Source organism: Prionailurus bengalensis, chromosome E3, assembly GCF_016509475.1.
Source record: "Prionailurus bengalensis isolate Pbe53 chromosome E3, Fcat_Pben_1.1_paternal_pri, whole genome shotgun sequence".
NCBI classification, from domain to species: Eukaryota; Metazoa; Chordata; class Mammalia; order Carnivora; family Felidae; genus Prionailurus; species Prionailurus bengalensis.
Window position 1 is genome coordinate 39,957,968 of NC_057357.1, and position 24,068 is coordinate 39,982,035.

At 59.7% G+C, this 24,068-nt stretch overlaps 1 protein-coding gene across 8 annotated transcripts in view; it reads left to right on the forward strand.

Moving 5' to 3' along the window:
- The first annotated feature begins 7,192 nt into the window (after positions 1–7,192).
- The window catches only part of PKD1 (polycystin 1, transient receptor potential channel interacting), a 43,906-nt gene continuing 27,030 nt past the window's right edge, over positions 7,193–24,068 (forward strand). For all 8 annotated transcript variants that reach the window (XM_043560924.1, XM_043560928.1, XM_043560926.1 and 5 more), the window contains exons 1-6: positions 7,193–7,422; positions 21,632–21,703; positions 21,811–21,882; positions 22,180–22,349; positions 22,716–23,387; positions 23,482–23,665. In XM_043560924.1, coding sequence (XP_043416859.1) covers positions 7,208–7,422; positions 21,632–21,703; positions 21,811–21,882; positions 22,180–22,349; positions 22,716–23,387; positions 23,482–23,665 — 1,385 coding nt within the window. In that variant the 5' untranslated portion in view covers positions 7,193–7,207. The remainder of the gene's footprint in view (positions 7,423–21,631; positions 21,704–21,810; positions 21,883–22,179; positions 22,350–22,715; positions 23,388–23,481; positions 23,666–24,068) is intronic.

The following is a 24,068-nucleotide window of genomic DNA, read 5'->3' on the forward strand; positions in this document are numbered from 1 at the left end:
GTTCTATGAAATCCACGTGAGTGTTGCCATGGAGACGGCAGAGAGGAACTGTAGCAGCTCCCCCCAGAAGACAGAAGAGAGAGTCACCCCAGGAAGCGGCTGATGTCAGAGGTGTGCTCGCCCCCTCCCCCCAGTGCCCAGGTGCACAGGGGCCACGCTGAGCCCCTGCTCCCCCCTGCTCCCGCGAGGCTGAGAGGAGACACCCCGCCCGCGGCACTCGGCACTCACCTGGGTTGCACCGAGGCCCTCCCGGACAGGGCAGGTGGTAAGGGGTGGGTGTCTGCCCGTTGGGGCAGGGACTATTGTGTGAGGGCTGGAGCAGTGGGTGGGTTCCCTGCAAGCCTGACTGCCCTCTGGCATCCCTTCCCCCCCGTGGCTCAGGTACTCAGACGTGAGTGCTCTTGGCGGTCTGTCTCAGGCTGCAAAATGTGCCTGAGCCCCACGGGCTGCTGCTCGGTCCGACTCTGCACCCGGGGCAGGTGAGACCTCTGTCGGGAGGAGCACAGGACAGCCCCCCACTCCAGGCTCTCCCGGCAACCTTTGAGTGCTGTGCTGGGGAGGCAGAGGTATAAAGGAATAAAACGGATACCTGTGTAGCCATGACAACGGCAGCAGTCCGAGCACCGGCTGCGCCTGGTGTGGGCCACTGATGCACTCGCCTTGTCTCTCCTTTTCTCCTTAATTATGAAAGTGATCTGTGACTTGCGCCCACGAGAAATAAAAGTGCTTGGGGCGCCCGGGTGGCTCAGTTGGTTGGCTGTCCCACTTCGGCTCGGGTCATGACCTCGCGGTCCGTGAGTTCGAGCCCCGCGTCGGGCTCTGTGCTGCCAGCTCAGACCCTGGAGCCTGCTTCGGATTCTGTGTCTCCCTCTCTCTCCGCCCCTCCCCCATTCACGCTCTGTCTCTATAAAAAATTAACATTAAAAAATTAGGGAAAAAACATAAGAAAGAAAAGTGCTTGTTCTCCCCAAACCGTTATTAGGTCTGGCAGTGGCGACCGTATCAGTCTCCCCCCAAAATGTAGGAGAGGTAACAAAGATCTATAGCAGGAAAACGCGGTACCACCCCGAAACAGCTCAAATTTGTTCTATTCTGCTTGGGAGGCCACGGTGAATGGAGATATGAAGCTGACGGGGCTCAGGGAGCTAAAGCAAGTCTGGGTTCTTCTGGGGAGGATCCTTGCCTCTTCAGCTTGCTCTCCTTGGCTCCTGGCCACCTTCTTCCGGCTCCCCTTTCCAGAGCCACCCGGCCTTCCTACGGCCGTCAAATCTCCCATTACAGGGACCGCTGTGATCGCATTCAGGCCCCCTCTGGCTAATCCAGGACAACCCTGCATCTTAAGACCCTTAACTCGATCACAGCTGCGAGCTCTCTTTTGCCAGGTGAGGCCCCGTTCACAGGCTCTGAGCACCAGGACCCGCATCTCTCTGGGATCCACTGCTCACCTCCCTCAGCACCGTCCACGTTTTGTAGTTTGCGGTTTTGTGTGCAACAAAGGTTCTGTGGTTGACACAGACCTGAAAATCACCGGACAACGGATGCCTTTTTCTGTACTATCTTAATCCAGTTTGTTTAGGCATACAAATTATGCTATACCGAATACGTTGCATTACACACAAATATGCATTACATTTATCGGGATGTGCCCATGTCCTCTAAGAGTACACATAAAATCACATCAGATCGCATATCTGATCTGTCCACATTTGATGGGATTTTCCCATAAACAGATCTGGATGAAGTGTCTTCTCCCCACCCCTACCCCATGGCTCTGCTACGTTTTCGATTTCTTCCTTTATGATTGGTCTATTTGAACTTTTTATTTCTTCTTGAGACAGTTTTAATAGTTTGTCTTGTTCTAGCATATAATGATCCTATCGAGATTTCAAAAGTTTATGAACAATTGCACATGTATTTCTCTTATAATTTTTACTTCTATTTCTGTGAATAATCCTGTGTTCTTAACCTTAATGCTCTGTATTTTGTTTTTATCTCTCTTGCAGTCACACTTGCCAGCAGACTCTTTTTAAAAATCTCAGTGGCTTTATACATTAAAAATAGCTCTCTTTGGGGCGCCTGGGTGGCGCAGTCGGTTAAGCGTCCGACTTCAGCCAGGTCACGATCTCGCGGTCCGTGAGTTCGAGCCCCGCGTCAGGCTCTGGGCTGATGGCTCAGAGCCTGGAGCCTGTTTCCGATTCTGTGTCTCCCTCTCTCTCTGCCCCTCCCCCGTTCATGCTCTGTCTCTCTCTGTCCCCAAAATAAATAAACGTTGAAAAAAAAATTTAAAAAAAAAATAGCTCTCTTTGTTTTATTGATCCATCAGGCTCCTCATCGACATCGACTCTTTCTTCTAAGGTAATTTATACTCTTAGGGCACCTGGCTGGCTCAGCGGGTAGAGCACGCGACTCAGTCTCAGGGCTGTGAGTTCGAGCCCCACCTTGGGTGTCGAGATTATTTAAATAAATAAACCTTAAAAAAGAAAATGTACAATTTGGTAAGTTTTTACATATGTATACACCCATGAAACCATGACTGCAATTAATACAGAGAAGGAATCTATCGCTTCTACGTATACCTTTCTTTTTTAATTAAAAAAATCATTTTAAGTTTTATTACTTATTTTGAGAGAGAGAGAGAGAGAGAGAGCATGAGCAGGGGAGGGGAAGAGAAAGAGGGAGACAGAGAATCCCAAGCAGGCTCTGTGCTGTCGATGAGGAGCCTGATGTGGGGCTCGAACCGGCAAACCGTGAGATCATGACCTGAGCCAAAACCAAGAGTCAGATGCTTAACCGACTGAGCCACCCAGGGGCCCCTACATTTATCTTTCAATTACCTGGCTTGTCAGGGTGTCCTGCCTTGTCCCAAGATCCTCTGCAGATGGCTCTTCAGGCCTCACCTCAGGTAGATGTCCTTGTGTTTGGGTGGGCTGAGGGGAGCCTGTACTGTACTAAACATATATTTAGTATGCCTCCTCATCATGAGAATCCTTGTTCTGTAGCAGGGAAATGTAACAAAATTTACATGTATTATGATCACCCATGTGCTGGGTCTTATTTGATCAATAATGCTTATTCTGATTAATACATTGATCCACTATTTCCTTTTGTAATTCTTTTTTTTTTTTAATTTTTTTTCAACGTTTATTTATTTTTGGGACAGAGAGAGACAGAGCATGAACGGGGGAGGGGCAGAGAGAGAGGGAGACACAGAATCGGAAACAGGCTCCAGGCTCTGAGCCATCAGCCCAGAGCCCGACGCGGGGCTCGAACTCACGGACCGCGAGATCGTGACCTGGCTGAAGTCGGACGCTCAACCGACTGCGCCACCCAGGCGCCCCTTCCTTTTGTAATTCTTTTTTTTCTTTTTTTTTTTTTTTTAATTTTTTTTTCAACGTTTATTTATTTTTGGGACAGAGAGAGACAGAGCATGAACGGGGGAGGGGCAGAGGCAGAGGGAGACACAGAATCAGAAACAGGCTCCAGGCTCCGAGCCATCAGCCCAGAGCCTGACGCGGGGCTCGAACTCACGGACCGCGAGATCGTGACCTGGCTGAAGTCGGACGCTTAACCGACTGCGCCACCCAGGTGCCCCATCCTTTTGTAATTCTTTCCTGGGCTGATTAGGTTTTCTTGTGTACTCTTCCCCCCCCCCCCCCCGCCCCCAGTTTTCCCTTTTCTGCTAACAGCTATCATTAACTTCATTAAAAACCTTAAGGGGCACCTGGCTGGCTCAGTTGGAAGGGCATGCAGCGCCTTGATCTTGGGGTTGTGAGTTCAAGCCCCACACTTGGTGTAGCGATTACTCAAATAAAGTTTTCAAAACTTAAAAAAAACTACCTGAAAATCTAAGTTTTATCAATAAAGAATTGTCAGGGCACCTGGATGGCTCAGTTGGTTAAGCATCAATGCTTGGTTTGGGCTTAGGTCATGATTTCACTGGTTCGTGCGTTCAAGCCCCATGCTGGGCTTTGTGCTGACAGCTTGGAGCTTGCTTGGGATTCTCTCTCTCTCTCTCTCTCTCTCTCTGCCCCTCCCCCACCTCAAAAATCAATAAATAAACATTAAAAAAAAAAAAAACCCAATTCTCCAATGTCCCCCTCTCCGAATCAAACCAATCTTTGGCCCATTTTATTTTCTGTTTGTTGAAAGAGTCAAGAATTTCATTTCCAGATAATGAATTTCTTCCTTAAACACGTCTTTTCTGTTTCAGAAATCCTTTTGAAACAATTGCATTTACTCTACCACCTTCTTCAGTCACTTAGACTGGATTCACCTGCTTTTCTCATTTTTCACCTCTCTTTTCTTATCTCAAGTTTGTCATTTGACTGGAGTTAAAAGTTTGGGTTGGACGGGCACCCGGGAGGCGTGAGGACTCCGTGGAAGGAGGCTGTGGAGGGAAGGGTCGAGAAACGAAGGATGTGGGTTTCCTCCCCTTTGTCTCACGGGAAGAAAAACCCTTTACCGCTACTCTGTACCCTTCTCTTTCCTCTGACATCTAAGCATCTAGGAGCAACGGGCCGCTGCCACGGGTACTCCCTCACTTGCCACCAACCGGCTGGCATCTGGCTTGCTATCTAACCCCTCCACTCCATGCGCCCTCAGTAAAGGTCATGGGTGACTACGGTGCCTTCAGCTTTATGCAGGCGACATGGCAGGATCGAGGGACGGGATGACCCTCAGGACTAGGGGCGCTGACGTGCACCTGGATAAGTGTTCTGCCCGCAACAGAGAGCTCATAAATATGCGTCCCCCGAGTGCGTGATGCCAATTGGCACATGACCTAGGGGCCGAGGAAGCTTCTTAGAGGAGGTACCTCTGCTGATTCCGCGAGCGTAAGTAGTCGTGGAGGAAAAGAACTGCAGGCAAAGGGAACAACGTGGGGAAGGGCTAAGAGGCGGGAGGCCGTAGACAGTGCTGGAAGCCCCAAGGGGGGGGTACATGTGGTTCTGTGCAGTGTGGGTGGGCCAAGGGGGCATGCGTGGCCGCACCACCCCCAGCCCTTGCTCTGTTCCTGCAGCCCGAGCCCCTGCTGGCTTCCTCCCTGTAGCCTTTCCCTCAACTTCCATACACCGCACCTGTTTCCCACTACTTCTCTGGGGCATTCTCGTTCAGACTCCCTCCACACCTTCTTTCCCCTCCTCCTCTAGGGTGGGGCTCCCCACATCTGGGGATTTTCATCTGCCCCAGGTCTGCTCACCCTCCCCTCCCAGTCTCACCCCCCTCCCCCCTTTAAGTTGCACTCTGGGCACCTTCTCCAGTGGCCTAGGGCACCACGTGTCCAGAACCTACTCCTCACCTTTCCCTCCACATCCCTCCTCCCTGAGGTCATGCCCACCCATCCCAGCCCCCAGATAAGGTACCATCTGAGCCTCTTCCTTCCCCCCCGCCCAGGGCTCCTGCGTCACCCCATCAACCCCACCTTGGCTTAGACCCTCATATCAGTGTTTTCCAAACTGGGTTCCCAAGCACTCCCTCTGTGACTCTGTATAAAAGTGTTCATGAGGCCCAAGAGGCTCGCGGGCTCAACAGTCCCTCCGTATTCCCCCTCCTGTCTAACTTAAGTCCTTCTCCGTACCCTGTAGGGAATTGGTCCAAGAGGCTCCAAATTGGAGAGTTGAGCCCTGAGAACGGGCCACAGCTGCCAGAGCTGGACTATCGGCCGCCTTCCTCCACCCTGGACACCTGGAGATCCTCTGCCTGTTCCTGAGTCATGTGACCTCCAGGACATGGCAGACTACCTGTTCCCTGTTCATCCCTGGCCTCTGCCTCATGGGGTCCCCACCTGTTCACCCTGGGATCTTTCCTGAGAGCTGGCTCTGGGCTGGATGTGATCTTCCCCCAGCCCTGAAACAGCCCTAAATGTTATTTCCATTACACAGATGAGGAGAGTGAGGGGTTTGGATGCCACGTCATGCTGGGGGGTGACCTTGCTTAGGCTCTTCCAGTGACAGGTAGCAGGACATAGACCCAGACTTGTGGATCTGGTTGAGGTTTCCAGCTATTTTAAGCAGGGGGACAGAGGACAGGAAGTCCGGAAGCCTTGGGATGCAGTCTGGCACCTGGTCTCAGGATAGTGGGACAGGGACCTCGCCCATGTGAGGGTCTGGGGACTTCTCCCTGTGACCGCTCTGCTACCTACAGTCAGGCACCCACGATGGCCCGATGGTGGAACAATTTTATTACTTCTTCACTGAAAGTTGAGACAACGTAAAATCCATCCTTTTAAGAGCACAATTCAGTGATTTTTAGTGTGTTTACAAGGCTGTGCAACCATCGCCACTACCTAATTCCAGAGAACGTCCTCCTCATCCCAGGAGGAAACCCCACACCCATTAGCAGTCACTCCCCATTCCAGCCTCCCCAGCCCCGAGAGCCACAAATCCATTTTTTTAGATTTGGTAGGACGCGGGTGCCCCGGCTGCAGAGCGAGGCCTCCTGCCCTCCGCCCGGCGGGCGGCGGCTGGGACGCTGCGCCTCCCCCGCCCAGCTGAGGCCCACCTGGGGCGTCACCTCCGTGACAGCGGGGACTAGCCGCCACACGTCGCCGGCCCTCTGGAGGAGCGCCAAGAGAGGACGCGGTGCGTATTTACTGGGCGCCTACCCCGGGCCAGGAGCTCGGAATACGGCCGAGACGGAAAGGGACAGAGGCGCTGGGAGTGGGCGAGCGCACGCAGCGGGCGCTCAAAGGTCGCGGGCCGCGGGGGTTACCGCCGCTGGTGTTCGTACTGCGGCGACGCTCGCCACCGCGAAGGGCTGCGGGGCGCCCCGGCGGCGAGGAACCGAGGCTGGAGGGCGCGCGAGGGCAGCTGCGCCGAGGCCCCACCCGCGCCGCTCCCGGGGGAGGAGTGCGCGCGGCCGCGGGACGCCCCGCCTACCCCCCGAGCGCGCGGCCGCCCTGCAGAGCGAAGGGCGGGGCCTGAGGACGCCCCGCCCCCGCCCGCCCCGCGCCGCGCCAGGAGCTGGAGGAGGAGCGGCGGCGGGCCCGCACTGCAGCGCGAGCGCGCGACCGGCCGGCCGTGGACGTAGAGTGCGGCCGGGCCCGAGCGCCGAGCGGGCGTCGCGCAGGCAGACAGGCCGTGGCCGCCGTCGGATCCCGCCCCGCGCCCCGCCATGCAGTCCGCGGGCCCCGCCTGAGCCGCGGCCGCCGGCGCCGGGCGGGCTCGGGGGCTCGGGGCCGGGCCGGGGCCATGCGCGCGCTGCCCTGACGATGCCGCCCGCCGCGCCCGCCCGCCTGGCGCTCGCCCTGGGCCTGGGCCTGTGGCTCGGGGCGCTGGCGGGGGGCCCCGGGCGCGGCTGCGGGCCGTGCGCGCCGCCCTGCCTGTGCGGCCCGGCGCCCGGCGCCGCCTGCCGCGTCAACTGCTCCGGCCGCGGACTGCGGACGCTCGGACCCGCGCTGCGCATCCCCGCCGACGCCACCGCGCTGTGAGTAACCCGCCGCCCTGCGCCGCGGGCCGGGCGGTTGCCATGGCGCCGGGCGGGCGCCGGGACTCGGGGGCGCCCGGGGCGTGGGGCGGCCCCGGCGCGCCTGCACCCTCGGCTCCGGGGAGAGGCCGGGCCGGGCAGGCCGCCGGCCTGGCGGGCCTCGCAGGGCGTGGGCGCGTCCCCGGCCTCTGAAGGGGAAACGCAGTGCGGGCCAGGCCTCTCCCAGGGCGAGGCTCCAAACGCAGTGAGGTCGGCCCGACTAAATAAGGAAAACCCGGGACCGCGGCCGGTCCTCAGCCCCCCTGGCCTGGGCCAGGGCGCAGCAGAAACATCCCGGTTTCTCTGAAAGCAGAAGTATCCCACCTGGTGGGGCTCCGCAATCGCGAGTTAAGGGGGAACCCGCGGCAGCGCGCGGGGGCTGCGTGGGAGGCGTCTGAAGGGAACCCGCAAACTGTTAGACGCTAATTAGAGGCTAATAGAACGCAGCCTGGGGGGAACGCTCTGCACCTGGGACCTCTGCAGCAGGAAACCAGGAGGGAGAGAGCTCTGTCTGGGATGGCGGGCCAGGCTTCCTGGAAGAGGTGTCTGGACAGAGATTTGAAGGATGTGTAAGAATTGGCCTGATGCTGAAGGAGGAGTCTGGAGGCTGCGGGAGGCGGGGAGGAGGGAGCGGTGTGTGCAAGGCTTGGAGGCTGCATTTGGCCATGTGTGGGTGTAGGGTACACCCCACTGTGGCAACTGCAGGGGCATTTTGAGGGAGTGGGGCAGGACGAGAGGTGGGCTGCGCTCTTAATGGACCTTATGCCCCTCGTGTCTAGGGCTCCGATGTTATCCTGGGGACAATGGGTAGGTGGAGTTGCCAGGACTGGTTTAAAATGCTGAAGAGCTATTGTCAGGTTTCCACTTGGACTCAGATGGTTTGATTTGCCCAAGAACAAGTAGCGGCCAGCACATGGCAGGGCCCAGTTTGCCTGAGGTGCTCCGGACCCGGAGTTGGAATGGGGAGGGTGCAGGGGACCAGGATTTGCAGACCGTTGTCCCCTGGCTAGGGGACAGGCTCGGGGCCTGCTGATCCTCATTCCTGTGGCCCTGTGTGGATTTCTTGGGCACTTTCAGGCACCTGAGCTGGGAGTCCCGTCTGTCTTTGGCCACATGCTGGAATCCTCTGGGGAGCATTTAGTGTCCTCAGACCATCCCACCCCGGGGATGGGTCCTGGAATTTGGTTCTGTAACATTCCCTGGGCGCCTCCAGTGTGTGGGCCCCTTTAATTAGGGGACCCGTGGCCAGTGTTGAGATGAGTTTGGATGTTGGCGGGTAGGTGGGTGAAGTAGGGTACTTCTCCTGGGTGGTCTGGATGTCCTTGGGGCTTTGTCGGGTGGAATTGGGGGTTCTCCAGGGTCAGGTGGGAGCCTGTCGCTCAGCCACCTGATCACTTAAGCCTAAGTTGCCATCCCAGCTGTCTCTGAGGTGGGAGATGGGTGTGTCGCCTGCACCAGCCCCTGTATAATCGCTTCCGATGCACCCCACCTGCTTCTGGAGGCTGTGAGTGAAGTTACCCATCTCTGGTTGGCTGGGAGCTGCTGAGGTCAGGCCTGGCTCCTTCTGGTTCTTCTCTGGTTCCCCTGCTTCCCCAGCACCTGGTGCTGAGCTGGCCTCCAGGAGCTGTGCAGGAAATCAACTGTAGAGGTGGGTCACTGGGGGGCCTGCAGCGGGGCGCAGGCTCTGGAGCCTCTTGAGCACAGTGATGGAGCCCAGGACTGTTGCTTCGTGTGTGTCCCCTTAGGCTCTGGTCTTGGGAACTGGCGGGCTGGCCCAGCCTGACAGGACAGGATTCCCAGGTTGCTGGACCCGCTGAGCTTGCGATGGGACCCTGAGAAGTAGGTAGATGGGGATCAGAGGATACCCCACACTGTCCTTTACACCCCGAAGCTGCCTCTGGGAGATTTCTGGAGGCTGGGGGCCAGGAACTGAGGGAGATCGGGCTCCCCACTGGTTCCCCAGACCACCATCTGGGCTCTGTCGGCTGCCCCAGCAGCCTGTCAACCCTGCAAGCCCTGTGCTCAGGGAGAGGGAGTTAGGGGAGTCTTCTCCTCTCCAAGGGAGAGGGACCAAGCTCAGAGAGGGCAGGGAGCCTGCTGGGTAAGGGTGTGCGTTGCCCAGGGGCCCCAGCAGCCCTGCTCTCTGGGTGCCGCCAGCGGTTCAGGCCTGGTACCTGTGTCATCAGTCCCGTGGCCACCCCTCCATGAGACTCCTCGTATAGCTTGAGGTGCCCCAGGGCCAGACGGGTAGAGGGACCAAGGCTGGCCCACAGAGGACTCGGGGCCTCAGCGCCTCAGCATGCAGGATGGCCTGGGCTTCTGAAACTGAGCCTTTCTTGGGTGAGCTGGTGCTGCTGGTTAGGTGGCCTGAGAGAGGTGACGTCACTAGCGAACGGTTGCTGTTTTTAAAGCTTCATCGTGTACCATTGGAACATGCACAGAAGTAGGCAAAGTTTTGTGCTGAACCTCATGGACCCGTTGCCCTCTGCCCTGCCCTCCACGCTCCCACCTCCGTTTTTGAACCAAATTCCAGCTCTCTCGTTCTTTGATGTATAAGCATTTTGGAGTGGATGGCCACACCGTGGTCTCCCCTAAGACCGTGGGTGATTCCCTGATCTCAGTATGTGTCCAGTGTGTTTAGCTTTTGGATTGTCTCTGTGTTTTGAGTACTGTGAATTAGGATCCAGATACGGTCCACACAGAGCAATTACTGTGCTCTGTCTTCTGACGAGGTATCCGTTTTCCCACATCTCTTTCCTTCCTCATGCTTCTTGTTGAAAGCGGCCCCGACTGGGGTCTGGGCTTGAACTGCACCTCTGCCATCACCATGGCGACATCTGGTTTGTCCCGCTGCCCTCCGTTTCCTGTAGTTTGACAGTCCAGAGCTGTGTTGTGTGGCAAGCCACATTTCAAGTACCCTGGAGGCGCTTGTGGCCAGTGGCTACTGCGTGGCACAGGACAGCACGGAGGTAGAATGTCGGTCACAGGAGAGAGGTCTGGATGTGACGGTGCTCCTCCAGCTGTGGTCTGTCGATTAGTGTCACGTGTGGCTGGCTGTTGTCGGCCACCCCCTTCTCGGGATGTGTGCTGTTGGTTTCCGTCGGTGGTCTGTAGGACTAGGTTTGGAGCAGGAACTCGGTGGGGACTTGGTTCGTGGAGGGAAATATCAGGACCTTAGGGTCTTTTGTCACCTGGGGGTACTTAGGGCCTCGCCCCTAAATGACAGGAGGGAGCGAGGGAGACTGGGGAGGCTGGGCCCCCAGCATCTGCGTGGCACACGGGCGTGAGGGGAGGTGGCATCTGTGGCCGTTGGGCCTGTTGTGTGCGTAACGCGTCCGGCTGTACGTGCCGCGTGTGTTGCTGCCTTGAGGACTGGCCTGGCCACAGAGGGTCCCCTCCCTGAGCCCTCGTCATCAGACGGAGAGCCTGGCTGCTGTGTGCTGCGCCCCGTGCCTAGAGTCTGTGAGGCTCGGTTATTACGGTCAAGCCCATGTTAAACCGAAGACACAGATGCGGGGAGTGGGCTGCTTTGGAGGCGCTGCCTGGACGGACCCCCGGCGTAGGTGACGCTGCAAGGTCTGAGGGAGTGCGTGCCAGGCGGGGACAGCCTGGAGGGGTCTCTGAGGCTCGAGGTGACGGAGGCGTGGGAGAAGCAGGCGGGGAGGGTGGCATTGAAAGGTCCCCGATAGAAGTGGCAGGGAACACTGGCTGCTGCGTGGAGATGGGTCTCGGGAGGATTGGCGCCTCCCGCGTGCCCAGCTGCTCTCCCCTCACGTTCCCCGAGCTGCACGGTGTGGCCGGCCTGCACTTGGAAATCAGAGAGAAACGCACGTGTAGCGCTGGTTTCCCAGTGGGACACGGAAGGCTGAGTTGCCAGAGCTGTAGACAGGAGGGCACCTGCCAGCTTCTGGGTGCGGTTGGCCCCCAACTGGGTGGGAGGGCGAGTGGGGAGGCCTTGGCTGCGTGTGCACACTTGGGTGCTAGAAGGGACCGACACCAGAACACCCACAGCGCCAGCAGCCAACCCTCGGGAGCCCAGCGGCGCCCCGGAGCCGTGAGGGCGGCCGCCTCTGGGGATGGGCCCACCTCCAGGGGCGAGCATGTGCAGGCCGTTTCTGTGATGGGCGCCTGCGGCCAGAACGTAAACGAAGGGCGTCTTACACACGGTCGATGCTGATGAGATACGCGGCCCAAGTGAAAATGGGTGAAGGATCTGAACAGACGTTGTCTCCAATAAAGACGCGGGTGACCAGGGAGCACGTGAAAAGATGCTCAGCATCCGGCTTTCAAGGAAACCCAGATCAAACCGCAGTGAGAGGTCTATCACCAAAGACGGGTCATAGCACGTGTTGGTGAGGACGTGCAGAAGCTGGAACCCTCACGCACCACGGGCGGGCGTAAAACGGGGCGGCACATCGGAGGATCTGCCAGCTCCTGGAAAGATTAAATGTGGAGTCACGGTAGGAGCCAGCATTTCTGCTCCTGGGTGTCTGTTCAAGAGAACTGAAACCCGTGTCTACCCATAAACTACCCACGGTAGCAGAGACGTGGAAGCAGCCCCAGTGTCTGGCAGCAGACGAGCAGATCCACGGAATGTGGTCCGTCCACACGGTGGAGTACCACTCAGCCATCAAAAGGAACAAAACGCTGGCACCTGCAACAGCCTGGATGCGCCTTGAAAACATGTTCGGTGAAGGAAGCCAGACTAGAGGCCCCGTGTTGAATGATTTCACCGGTAGGAAATGTCCAGAACAGGCAAATCCACGGAGCCAGAAAGCAGATTAGTGTTTTCTCCAGCTGGGGTGGGGGATGGGGTTTGGAGATGACGGCCAAGGAGCGTGGGGTTTCTGTTTGGGGTGATGAGAATGTTGTGGAATCACACAGTGGTGATGGTTGCACAACCCTGAGAAGATGCTAAAAACCACTGAATTGTATACTTCACAACGGTGAACCTCAGAGCATGTGAATTACATCCGAATTAAAAAACAAATCTCTGAAGAAAAGAGCGGGGGGGGGGGTGCACCCCCACTCCCCACCACTGTCTCGTCCTCTCTCTCTGTGTTGGCCATGTTCTGGGCTCCTTGCTAAGCCTTTTCTGTCCTTGATCTCTCAGTGCCTTGCCATAGTGCTGTGGGGTTGGAACCACACTTGATGCGTTTCACAGACTGGGAAACTGAGGCTTCCCGAGGTGGAGTCACTTCCTCAGGTCACATGGCTGGGGAGTTGTGGCAGAGAAGTGATTTTGTCAGCACGTTCTGGAGCAGAGCCCTGGAGCTGCGCACGGGGGCCTGGTTCGACGAGGTGGCAGTGGGGATATCTTTGAGTGGGATTGAGAGGGACTGGGTGGGATCTGGGCTCAGCTGCCTGCTCGGCCCTGCCCTGCACAGCCCTTGGGCCCAACTCCCTCCTTGGACTTCCCTTGGCCATCCACGCTGTGGTTCTTCCCGCTGACTTCCTGCCTGGTTCTAGGAGGGAAGCGTGGGGACCCAGGAGTCGGGACTCTGGCCCTAAGTCAGACCTGGGTCACGTCCCAGCTCCCCCATTTTCTTTATTTTTTTTTATTTTTTTTTTTAAACATTTATTTATTTTTTAGACCGAGAGAGAGCATGAACGGGGGAGGGTCAGAGAGAGAGGGAGACACAGAATCCGAAACAGGCTCCAGGCTCCGAGCTGTCAGCACCGAGCCCGATGTGGGGCTTGAATTCACAGACCGTGAGATCATGACCTGAGCTGAAGTCGGATGCTTAACCGACTAAGCCACCCAGGCGCCCCCCAGCTCCCCCATTTTCTGCGTGACCTTGGCTGAGTCACTCAGCCTTCCTGAGCTGTAGTGTCCACACCTGCAAGGCAGGCACCTTGAATGGATGCCCTCCTGGGGTTGTGGGCTCGTCCACAAGGCTCGGTGCTGAGGCCACAGTGATCGTAACTGCTGCCCAAGTGGCCCTCGGTTCTATTCCCCCATGTTCTTGGAGCCTGTTACTTTGTCCTCAAGCACCGGCTGCCGGAAAGTGGGTCCTTGGGACCCGCCCGCTGACAGACAAAAGCCCGAGGAGAGGACCCCCGGAGCACATGTGCTGGTGACTCAGATCTGAGCACATTGCTCAGACCCCACGGCCGATGAGGCAGGCACAAGGGAGCCCCAGCAGCCGGACCCTTGCACACCCTCAGCACCCACCGTAGGGACGCCTGGTGTCCAGAAGCCTTCCTGCCGCCCTTGGTCTGACCTCGGGGGTGCCTTCCACGCAGGGTCGCGCAGCGGTGGGGATTCGTGAGGCCTGGTGCGCTCCTCTGGTGTGTGGATCTCAGTTTTATGCATTTGTGTTTTTGATGCATTCGAGTACAGATTCGTGACACTTGGAAGCTTGGAGGTATAAACAGAATGTGTGAATTCTCGTGGTCCCCTTGTTCTGTGACCTGGGATGATGTGGCGCCATTGAGATCCAGGGCCACGAGAGCCGCTTGGCACCCTCCTGCTGCTTACCTGTGGTCACGCACATGGCACAGCCTTGTGATCTCCCTTGGGCTAGCAGTGTAGGTGCCCGGTGTTGGTGAGACTCGGGTTCCCTTTCCTGCTTCCCTGCAGGCTCATCTTGTGATTCTCCCCCGAGACCAGAGTGTCGTCTCCTGTAGGGGCCTCCTCCTCCTCTCTCTCTCTCGCTCTGCCTTGGCCCTGAGCAGTGAGTCTCTGGCCACTGTCCTATCACAGCTGGCTGGGTGGCCCTGCGGAACGTGGGTCCTGCCCCCACGGGCTACCCCTGGGACCGGGGGGGGGTGGGTACTTCTCCCACCACTTGTGTTTCCCCCACGGCTCTTGAGACCCTGGCTCTCGAGGGAGACCCTGGCTGGGCTTTGGTGTCAAGTAAGGAAGCCATTTTGGATGGAGATGCACATTTTCCTTTCCGGAACACTCTGCAGTGGCCAGCGCCAGCAGTGGGAACCCAGACGGGCCCAGCCTGCTGAGCACTCTGGAATGAAAACACCCCGTGTGTCCTGCCGCTGTCTGGGGTGGTGGCGGCCGTCTGGCCCCGGGCACACTGGGGCCTGGCCCTCCGAGTTGGGTGCCTGTGTGTCTCCAGCCGGCCAAGGCGGGGCTGTGTCCACGGGGTGGGCCGCGTGCAGTGGGGGCGCCGGCCGAGCGTGCCTGCAGTCTTGCTGCCGAACAAAACGCAGCTGGAAAATGCAGCTCACGTCCTTTTTTCCCGGAACACCTCGTTCTTTGTGGCTTGGCAGCCGTCTCCGCCAAGGGGCCCCGTGGTGCCCAGCCGCCCGTGCCAGGGAGGGGGCTGCATCTGTGGCCAAGGTGGGCAGGGCTCTTTCTCTCCCTGAGGTGCTGTGGGCCCCGGCCTGGACAAGTGTGGTGGCTCCGGCTTTAGCAGCCCCCCGGGCCCTGAAGGCACGGACCTCGCTCCAGGGTGCTGGGGGCCACCCTGGAAAGGGCTTTGTCCTGAGGCAGGGCCAGAAGCCAGCTTTTCCTGCTGGTTTAAGCAGGGGACGAGGGCCAGTGCTCAGGGCAAGGCTAACAGCGCTGGCAGCCTCCAGGTTCTGGTGCCTTCGCACTGCTCTGTAACCCTGCTGTCAGGCTGGTTTGTACGGTCGTCTGTGCCCAGCAGCCGAGTGGGTGATGTCTGTGTCCCTGGAAGGCCAGAGGCCACATGCCAGCTCCCCAGCCAGAATGGGGAGGAGCCCGGCTGTTCTTGTCCGGTCTTCCGACTCTGGGAGGTGATGGTGGGCGTGGCGGTGAGGAGGGTGGCCTCCCAGAGCCCCAGCACTACCACCTGCGGGAGGGGATGGTGTGTGCTCCTGGCTGGCTGTGACAGGTCTGGATGTGGTACCCAGGCACAGTGCCAGATCTGGAGGGAGGCTGCTTCCCCCCCCACCCCCCCACTTTACTGGTCCTTTCCTCCCCTTGCCCAAATTCCCAGCTGTGGGTGGAGGGGCAAGCTGGACCCTCTCCTGGGCAGCCCTGCCTTGTTAATGCCCTGAAGGTGGCTACCTCTGGCGAATTGAACTTGGAACAGCTCTCCTCCAGAGGATGTCTTTCCCTTCTAGTGTGGGGGACACCCCATACCTTCATCTCCTTTCTGCAGGTCAGAGGCCCCCCCCCTGCCCCCGCCCCCATGCCCCAGCCCAGCCTGTGGTCCCAGGGCTTCCTAGGCCAGCAGCATCACCACCCCAGATACCCGTGTCCTGTCCTGGTGAGGGTCCACTTGTGGGAGGGCAGAGCCTGGGTGAGGGGGCCCCATAAGATGCTGAGAAATGTGGGCCACTTCCTGGATCTGGAAGGTTCCCTCGGCAGGCCTTTCCTCCTCACCTTGGTGGCTGAGATAGCCCCTTGCTGATGCCCTGGGGCCGGAGGGGCCCTCCCTGTCCCTTCTCCCCGGAGAGCCTGCCCCTGCCCCTCCCCCGTGGGCCCACTCGGCATGTTTGTCTTCAAATCCGCTCCTTCCTAAACTTGAATTCATTAATTTAAACATCATCATTTCCGGTCCTGGAAGCCAGCCTTGCTCACCATAAATAGATGGAATGAAAACAGAATGAGGTTATTACACTCAAACTGGCTCGGGTGCTGGGCTCCCAGCCGCCTGCCCCCAGTGCTGCTAGTGAGGCGGTGGGGGGGTGGGGGCGGTGGGGGCCCAGGTCCAGCACTCTGGCCTCTCCCCTTGTGCCTGGGCCTGGCTCCTGAGGGCGGGAGGGGGGCATGCGGGGTTCTTCCTTGCCGGGCTGATGAGACCTGTGGGGCCTCCGGGGAGAGGACAGGCCAGCCCAGGCTGTGTTTCCAGGAGGCCTGTGAGGGATGGAGGGAGGAGCACGGAACCCTGGGCGTTGGATGGGGAGTGGGGTACCTTCTCCCCCTCCAGCAAGGCCGTCCTGTCCTGCCAGAGGGAGGAGGCAGCTGCTGGCTCGCAAGGAGTGGGTTACATAACCTCTGCAGAGGCCCCTCCAGAGCTCATTCCCCCCCCCCCCCCAAGCCCTGTTTCCAGTGCGGCGGCCAGCGCAGGGGTGGGGGTGACAGGCTGGGGCCTGGCACTCACCCCCGCCGCTGACCACATGCGTCTGGAATGTGCAGATGTTTCCTTGGGGGCTCCGGCTGGCCCCCAGACCCCGCCCAGCATCTGGACTGGGGAGCGGGCACAGGGGCCACTCCTCTCTTTGGCAGAGGAGGAAACTGAGGCTGCTCAGGGCTGCGGGACAGGGTCCCAGCTTATCCCGGGCCTCTGGCTCCTCCACTCTAGAAGGGGACTGCTCTGGGAGACCCCCAGACTCAGGAACTCTCAGGACGTGCTGACTGTGGCCATCGTATCCTCAGGCTTCCACCTTCACGCACCCTGACCCACTCCACTTTACCAGTGCAGCCCCTTCTGATCTCTCCCTGCCCCGCCCTGCCCTCCCCAGCCTGGGATGTGAGCAGGGGCGGGTCGTAAGTGCTGAGCCTTGTGTGCAGACGGCACAGGGGAGCTGCCGTGGCTCATGGGATGGGGTCCTTCAGCAGCTTTTGCCGGCACTTCCAGCTCCGTAGTCGAAGCAGGGATCCCTCCACTAGGCTTCTGCTTTGAGCAGGAAAGATCAGACCCAGACATACAGGGACATGCGGTTGGATGCCTGAACCCCAAGGCCCGAGAGAATGTTTGGTCTGGAAAGCGGGGGGAGTCAGGACCACCCCGGCACAGGGGGACGGACTGGGCTCCCCAGTGACTGCTGGGTGACTTTGGGGGAGGAGAAGGAAGGCCAGCCTCTCGGCCTGATCCCTGGTGCCTGGGGAGGTGAAATGTGTCTTGTGCTGTCACGGATGTGTGCCTGCCCCCTGGTGGTGTGTGTGTCCCCAGGTCACCCACCTCCTCCCTAAGCTGGCCTGACCCCTGCAGCCTGGGCCTTGGGGTCCCTGGAGGTTGTTTGTGTGGGCCTCGGAGGGGCCGGGGAGTGTCTAGCTGGCCCAGAGGGTGGGCCCTCTTTGCCCCAGGACCTCTTAAGGGTGCTGTCCGGCCAGGCTACTGGCCCTCCTCCCAGGAGGGGCCGGACACTGCTGTGCTTGGCTGTGCTGGGCCCCTGCGGCAGAGGCTCCCTGGGCGTGCTGTGTCTCCCCCTTGCATTGCAGGACCCCGGTGTAGGGGCAGGGTGTCAGACTGTGATGATGTCACCGGGGGTTGCAGCCGAAGTCCTAGCGGCTGGGGGGTTGGAGCAGGGCTGGTGTGAGGCCTCCTTGGTGTTCCCCCCATAGCAGTGATGGCAAGAACAGATGGAAATGTGGACAAGTGGCTGTTTGGGACCTTGGGTCTGTGGGTTCCTTTCAGTTTCCTCCTTCTGGCGTCCCCCCAGGGCTCCCCCTCAGGGTCCCTTCTGCTCTTCCCATCCCTGCCAGTGCATACGGTCATTGTGGCCTGCCCCACGCAGATGCTCCCACATCTGGGCAGGCTGGGGGCTGGGGCTCAGGACCTTTGGTGTGGCACCTGGCTCCTGTCCTGGTTCTGCCCTTAGGGTATGGGACCTTGGCCAGCAGGGTCCCGGGGAGCCTGCTGGTGTTTTCTGTGCACTGTGGGCCAGGCTCGGCCCAGGTGAGTGCTGGGGTGGGGGAAGGGGCTCAGCTGGGGCCTGGAAGGCAAGGAGCACGTGGCCAGTGCCCGTGACTGTGTGACCATGACGGTGGGGCCTTCCGCATGTGGGGGAAGGGAGCCTCAGTGGGGCGCGCTAGGCCAGGCAGAGCTGGATGGAGGACTTAACTGGGCCGAGGATGGCCTGGAGCCACAGGCCAATGAGGCCAGGGACATTGGTGCCCTGACAGGCCAGGGTGGGTGCTGGCTGAGTGGCCTGGGCCCCGGGCTCGACCTGCCCCTCCCACCCGCTGCCCTGGTTTCTCAGGCACCACAGGCGGCTCCCAGCAGCTGCCACTCATGATGGATTTTCCAGAAAACGGGATGTGGAAAAACATTGTAGGGATTTTCCTTCTTTCTTTCCTCTTGTGCTTGAGACCCAAGCTGGGAAGCTCTCCTGGGAACTCTCACCCCGTGCGCCACCATCCCTAGGTCGCATCTGTCTGGATCGTCTCTCTCCTGGGACTGTTGGTTCTCATGCCGCCGCAGCCTGATTGGCCCTCAGAGGCCCAGGCCCCCTGCTAGCCTCAGTTCAGACATCCGGGGGTCCGTCTGTAGGTCTCACGGAAGTTTCTCATGGCACAGCCATTGCCCCTGCAGAACTTCGTAGTTGACCAGTGGGTGTGAGGCCGGCTGTGTCTCCCTGGCCTCCCAGCCTGCCCAGCCCATCCTGGGAACCACCTGGCAGGGTCAGGCCTCTCCAGTCTTGGAGTTCCTGGGACCTACACGAGCAGGGTGTGTGTGTGTGTGTGTGTGTGTGTGTGTGTGTGTGTGTGCGCGCGCGCGCGCGCGCGCGTTTTTCTCCTCCCGCCTGTGGGAAACCGAGAGGCTCGCTAAGGCCAGCACCTCATCTGGGGCACCTTGTTGGGACGGGCAGGGCTCTGGCCTTGAGCCCATTGTCAGTCACAGTACACCTCCTCAGGGTGGAGGAGGCCTTGCTGACCCAACCTGCTCTTCGGTGGGGCTCCTGGCCCCCCATGCCACCCGCCCTTGTGTCTGCTCCCCTCTGAAGCCCCCATCCCAGGTCCCCTCGGGCAGTCTGTCCTTTTCTGCACGGAAGTCTCCACACCCCGTTTCTTGTCTTTCAAGGGCAGAATGAGTATGGGAAATGGGGGGGTGGGGGGACTTGCCTGCTCCCAAGATTGAGACGTTACCAGGGCATCTGGGTAGCGCGGTCGGGTTAAGTCCCCGCCTCTTGACTTCATTCAGCTCAGGTCATGATCTCATGGTTGGTGGGATCGAGTCCCGCATCGGTCTCTGTGCCGACAGCGCAGAGCCTGCTTGGGATTCTCTGTCCCCTTCTTTCTCTGTCTCTATCTCTCTTTCGATGAATAAATAAACTTAAAAAAGACCGAGTTGTTACTGTGCACCCCTTTCCAGCCCTTCCTTTGGATCTCCGTTTGCCAGTTGCAGAGAGAGGGGCTGCATTTTGCTCCTGGATTTTTCTTGCCCCTGAGGGAGCTGCCCCCGCCCGGCGGCTCCAGGCTCTCTGACTGTAAAGCCTGGTTTGCCCCACAGGTGACAGGAGGGGCTCTGCGGCTCCCCTGGCTCCTGGGGGGGGGGGGGGCGGCAGTGCTGCCCTGTGAGAGGGCTCCAGCTGGTCCTGCCCTTTCCTAGGCCCTTGTTGGTTGCCATGAGATGCTGTGTGGCCAGCGGGTCTCCACGGTGAAGCAGCTGTCAGGGGCCGTGGTGGGGGTCATTTCCTCAGCCTGGTTCCAGATGTGGTTCCTGGCATTGCAAGCCAGGCAGGGGTACTGCTCCAGGCATCCCAGCCTGCAAGGTCCCAGGACTCTCCCCTTTCTCTGTGTTTTTGGGGGCCTGTTTGTATGGAGGCCTGGTCTCAGCTGCCACTCAGTGCCTCGGCTCCTGGGAGGACCTTGATTTCACACCAGCGTGTTCTGACTAAGGTCCTGCTGTATTTGGAGCAGGCCGGGGAGAGCAGGACCCGTTTCAGAGGGTGACTATTGCGAGCTGGGTGGGAGCCAGGCAGGTGTTGAGGGATGGGGTGTCTGGACCGGGCTGTGGCTGGGGTAGGCGGGAGTCTTGAGCGTTTTAAGGGCTGGGTTGGCAGGACCTAGGAATGGTTAGGCTGGGAGGAGGCATCAATGGATCCCTGGCCTCTGCACAACTGGGTTGTCACTGGGGGCAGGGGTAGGGCTGGTGAGAGGTGTTCTGGGGACCTCAGAGGGCGGGAGGTGACATCTGGAAGGGCAGAGGCTCTGCGGGTGGGAGGCCCAGGTGTCATCACTTTGGAGGCCGTGACCAGGGTCTACTCAGACATGTGTGAGCCTGAAGAAGGGGTGAGGGGAGCAGTGGAGCAGGTGACCAGAGGTGTTCACCAGGTCAGGGTGGTCCGTGGGTCTCTGTCCCAAGAAGTGGATGGGCAGGGGCCACTGTGGCCTCTACCCCCAGGCCAGCCAGGAATCTTTGGATACAGAGCGTATTGCCTGAAAGGCTTTGACTCTCCTGGAGGAGTGGGGCCAGCGTCGCCAGCACCAGGGGTCACGGTTCTGAAAACGTTCACAACTTGGATAAAAGTCTATCGTGCTGTTTCCATTGGGGTGTCTCCAATTGTTACCCACAGGGAACGGTTTTTCCGTCTGTCTGTGACCTCTGTGTTTCTCTCACTAATTTCATGTTCTTTAAGTCTTTTTTTCCCCTGTAGTCCTCACCGTTTATTAGCAGTGTGTGTGCTAATCAGCTCGTTTTCTGATTTTATTTATATTCTCTGTGGAGGTTGCATGTTTTTCTGTAGTTGGATCATCTGGCTCGGATGTTTTTTTCTGCCTGCCCTTTCGTGCTGTGAAGAGTCTGTCGCGTCCTCCTGTATTCTTTCAGTCTGTTGGGTTCTAGAAGAGTGTCACCTTTAACTTTGGGTCTTGGTTTTTGGTTTTTGTTTTTCCCCCACTGCTGAGACGTTCCCCTGTCACATTTGATTTTGAACCTCCTGGGGTTTATTGAGGTCAGTCTCTCACTCCTGGTGGCTAGTGTTGTCTGTGTTAATCTTGTGTCCTTGAGTGGACTCTTGCAGGGTCACTATGTCTCCGGAGGGCCCAGCACACGCAACTTGGTGTAGCATAGCATAAACCTACGTTTTGCGGTGATTCTTGCCCGGTGATGCTTCCCGTTGAACCTGTGTACTGCCGTGTTCTTACTGGGGTCCTGTTAGCCTTGGGCTTGGCTGCGTTCCACTGGCATTGCTGTGCTGTGGGGTTGTCCACCGGGGTCTCCTCCTTTCATCGGTCTTTGCACCCCACTGTGTCTCAGGGCGTTTTGAGACCATCTCCTTCCTGGAGCCGGCAACAGCTAGGCCCCTGGCCCTGGAGACCCTTGGGCTGCCATGCTGGGCCAGGCGGCAGGGGACTGGTGGGGGCAGGGTGCGGATGGCGCACTCAGGGCTCCCAGCCTTCTCCTGCTCCTTTGTTTGGATCCCATACCCTGGCCCCAAGTGTAGTGAGTGGGGGGTGGGAGGCTGCAAGTTGTGGCTGTGAGGAAGCCTCTGGGGGTGGGCCTGGGCCTGGGCCTGCACCTGCTCCGTCCTGTCCGGGGCTCTGGCGCTGATTTGTGGCCGCTCTGCTCCTTAGAGACGTGTCCCACAACCTGCTCCGGGCACTGGACGCTGGGCTCCTGGCGAACCTCTCCGCACTGACAGAGCTGTGAGTGTCCCCTCTGGGGGGGGGGGGGGGTCAGGTGGTGGCTATCTGTCACCGTTTCGGTTATGGGGACTCCCATCAGACACTGCTGAATCCCCCTTTTCTTCCAGGGACATAAGTAACAACAAGATTTCTACTTTAGAAGAAGGATTATTTGCTAATTTATTTAATTTAAGTGAAATGTAAGTTGTGGTTTTTGGTGGGTGTTGGTAGCCAACCCTGAGGCCCCCAGTAACCCTCCCTGCCGTCCTGCCCTGGCCTCCGGGCCCACTCCCATTTGAGACCAGGCCCCGAGGGCTGTTTGCTCACCTGCTGGAGCCCTCCGAGGGCCCGGCGGGCTGCCACAGGGGTGGTGGGACGCTGTGTGTGTCGGGGCGCCCCCGGCCCCCACTCCCTGGGGCGAGGCCAGTGCAGACTTCCTCGAGGGCCCCTCATCTGCCCTGCCGACTCCTGAGCGCCCGGCCCTGCGCCTCCTGCAGAAACCTGAGCGGAAACCCACTGGAGTGTGATTGTGGTCTGGCGTGGCTGCCTCGCTGGGTGGAAGAGCAGCGGGTTCGCGTGGTTCGGCCCGAGGCGGCCACGTGTGCCGGGCCCGGCCCCCTAGCTGGCCGGCCCTTGCTCGGCGTCCCATTGTCAGACAGCGGCTGTGGTGAGTATGGCTGAATGTAACCAGCTCGGTCCTTCTCTGTCGGCTAGGACCCCGTAGGTGTTCCAGGGTCACCGGCCTGGGGGGTGGTGGCAGGTGGGACTCTGGGAACAGAGGCACCTTGGCAGCAATTGTGGCTGCTGAGACAGACCAGGTCGGGGGTCAAGGGAGCAGTGCAGGTGGGAGGAGGGGAGGGTGGTGAGTGCCAGGCGGGGGGGTGGGTGGCAACATGATCTGGGGTCTAGGATGGGGCACAGACACCGTAGGGGTGGGGCCTGCCTGGGGACCAGCCAAGGGTGGGGGCAGGGGTGCAGCAAGGGCGCAGCAAGGGCGGGGCCCTCCCAGGACCAGGCTGTCTGCTCTGTCCAGGTGAGGAGTACATCGCCTGCCTCCCGGACAACAGCTCCGGTGCCGTGGTGCCGGTGGCCTTCTCCACTGCCCACGAGGGCCCGCTGGCACCCGAGGCCTGCGGCGCCTTCTGCTTTGCGGCTGGCTGGGGCCTCGGGGCCCTCTCGGACCAGGGCTGGTGCCTGTGCGGGGCGGCCCACCCCCCCAACGCCTCCTCGGCTTGCCTACCCTTGTGCTCCAGCCCCCCGCTGCCCCTCGCCCCTGCCTGCGGGGGCCCCACCCTCCTTGAGAACGTCTTCCCTGCCTCCCCAGGGGCCGCCCTGGTGGGGCCTCCAGGACCCCTGGCCTCTGGCCAGCCAGCAGCCTTCCATGTCACTGCCTCCCTACCCGTCAGCTCCACACACTGGGACTTTGGTGACGGCTCCCCTAAGGTGGATGTTGCTGGTCCTGCCACCACTCACCGCTATTCCCTGCCCGGCCACTATCAGGTGACAGCCGTGCTGGCCCTGGGGGCTGGCTCGGCCCAGCTAGGGGCCAAGGTGCAAGTGGAGGCGGCCCCTGCTGCCCTGGAGCTCGAGTGTCCAGTCTCGGTACTCAGTGATGAGACCCTCAAGCTTGGCGTCCGAAATCGTGGTGGCTCCGGCCTGGAAGCCACCTACAGTATTGTGTCTTTGGGCGAGGAGCCAGGTCGAGGTGGGTGCCTTCTCGCCCCCAGGGGCTGGAATGGGTGGGGCAGTCCTGGCTGGGCCCACACTGATGCCCCCATCCCTGCCTGCTGACTCCCCAGTGGTGCATCCGCTCTGCCCCTCGGACACCGTGATCTTCCCCGGTAATGGGCACTGCTACCGCCTGGTGGCCGAGAAGGCCGCCTGGCTGCAGGCACAGGAGCAGTGCCGGGCCTGGGCCGGGGCCGCCCTGGCCATGGTGGACAGTCCCGCCGTCCAGCGCTTCCTGGTCTCCCAGGTCACCAGGTACCTGCCCCCACCCCCAGACAGGCTGTGAGGTGGGATCCCCGATTGCTGGGTCGGAGACAGAGCCTAAGTCTTGAGGAGGATCAGGAGAGGTGGGGGTGCTTGGAGGGGCCAAGGCCGGCCGGCCGGCCTGAGTGGGGCCTGGGAGCTCTGCTCATCCGACACCATCTCATCAGCGTTTCAGACACAGATGTGGAGGTACGGGTAGGGTAGGGGATGCATCACAGGTCCCACGTGCTGCCCACCCCCTGCTGTCCCCTGCCGAGCCCCTCCTGGCAGGGGCAGGGACAGTTCTGGTGTGACCATGGAGGCCACCCACGCACAAGGAACCTCTTGGATGCCTTCGTCCCCCCAGGCCCGCGAGGAAACGTGCTCTCCTATAGCAGGCCTCGCCCCTGCCTCT